The 7,674-nt window shown below is 36.5% G+C and overlaps 1 protein-coding gene across 1 annotated transcript; it reads left to right on the top strand.

The window, feature by feature from the left end:
* The first annotated feature begins 1,285 nt into the window (after positions 1-1,285).
* LOC148009995 (amino acid transporter AVT1H-like) lies at positions 1,286-5,065 on the top strand. The gene is made up of 3 exons (XM_087672568.1): positions 1,286-1,778; positions 2,773-3,374; positions 4,049-5,065. The coding sequence occupies exons 1-3, from the start codon at positions 1,415-1,417 to the stop codon at positions 4,589-4,591; spliced, it is 1,509 nt and encodes a 502-aa protein (XP_087528694.1). The 5' UTR covers positions 1,286-1,414; the 3' UTR covers positions 4,592-5,065.
* The last annotated feature ends 2,609 nt before the right edge of the window (positions 5,066-7,674 follow it).

Raw genomic sequence — 7,674 nt, 5'->3', positions numbered from 1 at the left:
ATGGTTCACAATTGCAATGTGAGTCATAAAGTAAGAGGATAACATCAAAAACAAAAGTACATTTATACTCTTATGTACACTTTATTAACAAATTTGAAACTTGACCCAATATTGGTTACAAACATTTGATACATAGTTTAGGTAATTATGTATACTTTTGTAATAAGGTAATTACAAACACTTTAGGTACTAATGAGCACATTGGCCAAAACTTGCACAAAGGCTAAATTTATGAAAGATGGTTTGTTTGAAAGCTCACATTGCATGTAGAAAAGCTATATAATCGATTGCAAAACATAGAAATAAGATACTCTTAAACATAAAATTTCATTAGTAGAGAGATCAAGATTTAGAAGTCATAATATGTTTTAACAATAAAATTTCAATAATTAGAGAAAATTGAATGTGTGAAGCATGAGTAAACATCAAATGAAGAGAACTCATGGTAGAAACATGGTGCAAATAAAATGAAGAGGCTGAGTAATGGTGTTAATGGTTAACTTTAGTGTCAAGACACAAAGAGAGAGAGAGAGAGAGAGAGAGAGAGAGAGAGAGAGAGAGAGAGAGAGAGAGAGAGAGAGAGAGAGAGAGAGAGAGAGAGAGAGAGTACTATTACATGATATGGTCCACTTGGGGTAGTGTCACCACATCACAACCTACTTCCATTAAAAATTATAAGAGACTCATAGTAAAACTAAAAGTAGTTATTATGTGAGAGGAAAGAGGGGGCCCACATAATATGTGGAGAGTGAAATAAAGAGCACAATCTAAGGATTAACCATGGTGGTGATTACTTTGAGAATCTTATGTGATAGCTTGTGAAAGCGTGTGATGTAAGGCCTCATACGCCTATTTATGTGAAGGAACTAGGACAAATGCTTTCAACTTCCAACTTTGTGTTGAAAGCTCATTAGTGTGTAGTGGCACACAGCTTGTACTCCTTAAGCTTGAGCTTGTACTCTTAAGCTTGAGCTCATAGGCATTGGGAGAAAGAGAGAGGGGGGACTTTTTGAGTATTAGGGGGAGGCAGGGGGACTTCATATGTATTGGGGGGTAAGTGAAGGTATCGAGAGGGGGAGGATAGAGGCATAGAGAGGATATAGAGGGGGTTGGCAAGGAGGGGATTGTAAGGAGATTTCTAGGAGGTTATATAAAGGAAGCATTTGTGGTGTGCTGGAGCAAGGAGTTAGATTGTGGGAGTTGAATAAGTGTGCGCTTGGGGAGACGAGCTATTCTGAGAGAGAGAGAGAGAGAGAGAGAGAGAGAGAGAGAGGGGGAGGGAAGGAGGGAGGGAGGGAGGGGGGCAATATTAAGATACGTGCAGTATCATTCTTGTGGATTAAGGGTGGTTGTGCTAGCGCCATCTTGCGAGCTGAGAGAGAGAGAGAGTGAGAATATCACGTGCCATCCTACCATGGCCGCTTCCGAAGCACTAGCTGCGCCCGGGCAGGAGGCGTGCACCGTCAATATCAACGTCAGCTCTCCGTCACAGCCGGGACAGCCAGCTGGCGGCTTCTCATTGGCCGCCCCGGCCGCCACCCCGCCGCCTCCGCCGCCTGCCAAGATGGCAGCCGCTGCCGCCGCCAATCACCACGTCAGCCACAGCACTGGCATTCTTTGCAACTTTGAGGACGTGGACCTCATCAAGCCCATCACCATCGTCCCCGCTGGCCACATCATGGCCCTCCATTCCGACGGCTCCGATCAGAAGCTGCCCCCGCATCAAGGGAAATCCACGTTCATGCAGGCCACCTTCAACTGCGTGAGCTTGCTTTACGGTAACTAATAATCATGCACTGATCGATCCTAATGACGATAGATAAGCTGACTGCGCTCCTTAATTATCAGAAGTATAATTAATGACTACTTTTGATACCCTAATCACGATATATAAGCTAACTGCGCTCCTTAATTATCATAAGTATAATCAATGGCTACTTTTGATACCCTTATCACGATACATAAGCTAAGTGCGCCCCTTAACTATCGTTATCAGCTTTTCTTTCTTACTTCTCTCGCCTCCTTCGTCGCATGACTTCCTTCATTTAAGCATAATCATTCATTAACCATTCTTCAGCAAAGTTTCCGTTTATTGCCAACCAGGTTGTAGCCTTGGTGACTCGAGTAGGGTTTGAGTATTGTGGTTGTACAAATTCAAACCCTAGGTTCCACATCCTTAATGGCACAAATCATTTCATATCTGAAGTTTCCATTTAGCATGTGCATAGCAAAAGTCCCTAATCACGGCTTATGATTGTAGTAAAAGTCTTTATATGCACCACAATGAAATGATAAGGCTAGTTATTTATACTCGCTTTAATATCTAATCAATCTTCATTCACATCGTATGAGTCCCTAATCAAGGGATTATACTAAACTTGTATGCTCTGGAATAAGCCCTAATTGTTGGTCTTAACATCTTGTTTTTCCCATACTCTTAAAAAACTCCAAATCTTCTAGATTGCAATAAGTGAACTTTGATCATTTGACCATTCAAACCTCGAATCCACTATTTACAAAGATTATTTTGACAAAAAGGACCCATCACACAAGCTAGAGAAGTAGAAACTTATGATAAAGAGCATTATTACTGGCTTCAAGAACCAATAGCTTCAAACTAATTAAAATCCTATTTAATTCAACTCACACTACTTTGTTGTCTATGAAACACACTACATAGTCTTACTTTTTTTAAATTACAAGTGATTATAAGTTGTATCCATTATTTTAAGACCTTGATTTCTTAATGCATTTCTTTGTTGAATCTTACAGGGCTAGGAATACTTTCCTCTCCATATGCAGTGGCCAAAGCAGGTTGGGTAGGGGTTCTCATATCCCTCATGGTGTCGAGTAGTTATGCCTACACAGCATATTTGATGTCCATATGTGTCAAAGATAACCCCAAGTGCTCAAACTATCAAGATGTGGCCAAGTTGGCATTTGGCAAAAAAGCTAGGAAAATCATAAATGCCCTTTTCTATATAGAAATCACAGGAACCCTTGTAGGCTATTGCATTTCAGTGGGTGACAACTTGGCCTATATTTTCCCAAACGTAAGCTTTAGTTTACCTGGTTTAAGCAATCGAAATTTCATGATATTTGTGGCTTCCCTCATCATGCTCCCATCAGTGTGGTTGAGAGATCTAAGTGCACTTTCTTTCACTTCTATGTGGTGCATTGCAAGTACAATTATCTTGCTTATTGCAGTCTTGTTGGTTGCAACTGTCAATCATGTTGGATTCACACATTCAATTCCCCTTCTCCATATCCAAGGAGTACCTATAGCAGCTGGACTTTATGCATTCTCTTATGGTGGTACGAGTGTCTTTCCAAGCATTTGCAAGTCAATGAAAGAGCCCTCTAAGTTTCCACAGGTAAGAATATTTTTCTTGTGTTCAAACCTTCTTATTCTTTGGATCTCATTATGAAAGCTAATGTAATTAATGCAATCCATTCTAGTGCATATCATATGATTTTTCCTATGTGGGATTTATCATGCTCTTTGTTGCATTAGTTGTCAAATAGAATCACTCAGTTTTGTTCTTGTGACCTAATGGCTTTTGCTTCTTTTCCTTAAAATGGACCAAAAAAATGTCTCTTTTTTAATTGTCATCTATAAAGATAGTCAGAAGTGTCATAAGATACCTTTATGATAATCATGATTTCAAGATAATAGTGTCTCTTCTTTGTATCTTTTTCATTGACATCTTAGTCTCCATAGGATTCCATGTCTACATCATTTATTCCTTTTTACTTTAGATTCAAAAGTCACACATTGTATAATGTAGAAAAAATGATATAAAATAGATTCAAATTGGGTGGGTCATGTTTAAGACATGTGGCCACAAGAGAATATGATGCTCCTAGAAGGCACACACCTATGAGATTATAAGCATTTCTTTTTTCATAAGCTCCCAAATTAGAAAAAAATAACAATAACTTGACTTAAGGCAAGCCATTTGATTTATCATCTTGAGTAGTTCATTAGAAATATGTTTTTGTGAGTTTGGATTGAAAATTTTATGTTGCTAACTAAATGCTTATGCAGGTTCTTATCATTAGCTTTGTTATTGCAACAACTTCCATTGCCGGTCTAGGTGTGATTGGTGCTTACATGTTTGGATATGGAACTCGGTCACAAATCACACTAAGCTTACCTATTCACTTCCTAAGTACAAAGATAGTTTTGTGGATGACAGTGGTCACACCTATGTTCAAGTTTGCCTTACAACTATCACCCATTACGATAGCATTAGAAAGAGAACTTAACAAGCGATGCAGAGCATCAACAACAATATTATTTGGAATGGGAACACTCATGCGATCAACTGTACTGGCTGTGATTGCAATTGTCTCCATGGTCTTTCCTTACTTTGAGTACATTGTGGCATTGGTGGGTTCCTCAATGACTATTGCCATATGCATGATATTTCCATGTGTTTTCTACATGAAGCTCCATTGGGGTGTGCTAAAGCGTCGAACAATCAGCTCCATTAGCATATTAGTACTACTTGGGATCATTGTGGGGATATATGGTACTATTGTTGCTATAGAGGGTTTGATAAACAAGAGAAGGAATGAATCTTCTTAAGCACTTTTCCAATTGTTTGAAAGTGCAAAGTATGGAAGAATAGTAGTTGGAGCAATGTTGTAAGTGTCAACACACAAGAAAAAAGTTGAAAGGTTCCAAAACAAGAGCCTTCATAATTATTATGGCCTTTATTCCCCTAATCTTCTACTTAGATGGAAAAAAGTACTAAGCATACTACTATGGAAGCTTCAAAGGTCACACTTTGAAGGAATGATGTTCTTGTTGTACAACAAGTATGTGAGTTCTCGGTAAGGAAGATGTTTCCACAAAGAATAGTATGGTGGAACAATATCTTCTACCTTTAAACAACATGGAAATTCCGCATTTCCATCCCCCAATAGTAACCTATAGTACCCTACAAAAACATGATGGAAAATTTTCATTTCCATCTACTATCTAGTGACCTACAAAATTTTGCATTTCAATCTTGTGACCTATAGCTTTCTCTCAAAAAGTAAACTTTTAACAAGAGAATGCGCTTTCCTTTAGCAAATGAACATGGAGCACTATTGAATCAATCAAAGCATAACATGTTAGTAGTTATGTTTCTTAGTAGTTTATCCAAAGTTTGCATGTTAAGAGTTGAAATCTTGTAAGTCTTGTATACTAGATATGCTAGTTTTTATGATACTACCAATAAGTAAAAGTATTGGTTTGTGAATAAAAGTGAATTTTATGATACTACAATAATTTATTAGGATTTCATAATAGTAGCATGCTAGAAATGGCTTATCATTCCTACTTTTAAACGAAAGTAGCATTTGTGGACTAAAATACTCTCTCACGAAAAATGGAAAATAAGGAAATTTTTATGTATTTCACTATTATAGAGAATAGAGAGAACACAATCTAATAAGTTCATTGATGACATCCACACCTTGGGGGTCACAAAAATATGTTTTACTTTTGTTAGAGTAACAAAAATATATGCATATTTGGAAAGTGAAAAAGTTCGTACATAATGGGTTTTTTGATCCTCATTTAGACAAGTAAAAATGCTTAAGGGGTTGATCTAACCCACACAAAAATATAGGCCTTTCATGTACCTAGATCCCTTGGATATTATGGTTAATATATTGTACTCTTTCAAGGATGTCTTCTCTATCCATAGAACAAAACAATAGGCAACAAGCCAACAAACGTCATTTACATCCTCTTGATTATGCCTACATGGTGAACCCACTTTTTGTTATTTTGCCTCATGCTATCGTGTTCCATTATTGAATGATGTTGATTTTGTTGGCATATAACAAAAATACCCATTTTGTTGTGGTTGTAAGGTCCTACCAATGTAATGGGATAGAAAAAACTTTTGCTTCTTTTACTTCCACATATTAGGTTTCATTATTTAAGGTTCCATAGTCATGGTTAATGAAGTCTACAGTCTAGTGAAAACTTGATCATTCTAAACATTTGAGAGACTTTTAGATGATTAAGAATTAAACTTATTTTCACATCTATAGTTATTAAGATTTGGAAGTTTGAAGTATTCATGTCTATCAATCAACAGTGAAGTATCTTTGGCAATGAAGAACTTCCGTGAAAGTTATCAATAATCATCTCAAGAAAGAGATACCTTTACTAAAATTTCAATACCCTAACTACTTGAAAGGGCTACTTTTCGACATGTCTGCCACACCCTTCATTTTCTCTTACAAATTCTTTTGTGAGACAACTTACAAAATCAAGTAATTTCCATTTCTTCCTTCCCTTTTGCTACAAACTTTAAAGATATGCTTTTCACCTTTTAAGTTGTGGAGAAACAACAATGTATAACTTCTACACTATTGACTCCACTTGTTAAAGTGGGATACATCTAATCTCAAACTTTAGTATCACAAGCATGCATATATGTACTAATGTCTCCCACCTTGACAAACATGTTCTATTAAGAACTCTTATTATGTCACATTGTGTACTATGAAAGTGATTTGTAGAAAGGTAAAACTTTAAGATGGAAGAGGTTGATTGTCCCATTCATGAATCCCACCATCTTTAAATATCAAGTATGTAGCCCATCTTGAAAAGGTTTCGTAATTATTACCTTGTTTTAAGTCTTCAAGACATGCTTCATCACTTCAAAAATTGTTGTAAAATAGAATTAGTTTAGAAATTTGATATTATTCATGTATGTAAAGTCACATGTTTATATCTATCCACACATGCATACATTGTTTACTATCACAAAGGTGAATGATGATATTTATTAATGATGGTAATGGATCATTCATAAAAATCCATGGATATGCACATGCACAAGTGCCATGACCTCTCTCTCTCTCTCTCTCTCTCTCTCTCTCTCTCTCTCTCTCTCTCTCTCTCTCTCTCTCTCTCTCTCTCTCTCTCTCTCAAAACACACACATACACATGTTCATTCATCCTCAATTTTGGGAACACTAAAAAATATCATGCAACACAATAGAAATACCAAGTAATACTAGGAAAGTCCTTTCATACCAACTATAGTGAAATACAATAATCTAATGTCTAGTATTAAATGGCACTTGTTGTAACAATTAATAAAAGTAAGAATACTTCATCACTACTTCGACAAAACATTATGGAATCTCATATATTGGAGCCACTCACATAGGAATTTTGTCATTTATGATTTGGTACAAGGCAAGGGCCACCTCTTTCTCCTAAAACAAAGTTAAACCAATGAATCTATCATCTGAGCATATTTCTATTCTATCAATTGTCAATTAGAAAGCTACCCAATTGATCGGACCCACTCAACTGTAGTATGCACCCATCTAAGACAATGTTCACCCACTATCAATTCCATCCACCCTAATCATATTAACTTATGTAAGGATAGTGTTCTATCACACTTTGTAATATATAAATAAATCTTCCTTAAACAATCTTTTACAGAGGGTTTCTTAAAACGTTCTTTAAGCATATACACAAAGATAATAGAGTCCTTTCAAAAAAATATTTCTTATTGAAAATAAACTTTTTACAATTGTTGGCTCTAGAGTAAACATCCAACCCTCCTAGGTTCACTGCCCTTAGGTAGAATAGGGCCTTTTGGTATCCATTGTGTTGTTCTCACAAAAACTTCTCTCTCTATCGTAGAA

Source organism: Lygodium microphyllum, chromosome 30 (genome assembly GCF_053477565.2).
Source record: "Lygodium microphyllum isolate KBCC chromosome 30, Lygodium_microphyllum_v1.1.10, whole genome shotgun sequence".
Classification (NCBI taxonomy): Eukaryota; Viridiplantae; Streptophyta; class Polypodiopsida; order Schizaeales; family Lygodiaceae; genus Lygodium; species Lygodium microphyllum.
Note: the sequence above shows the minus strand (reverse complement) of the source record. Positions and strands in the feature narration are given on the sequence as shown.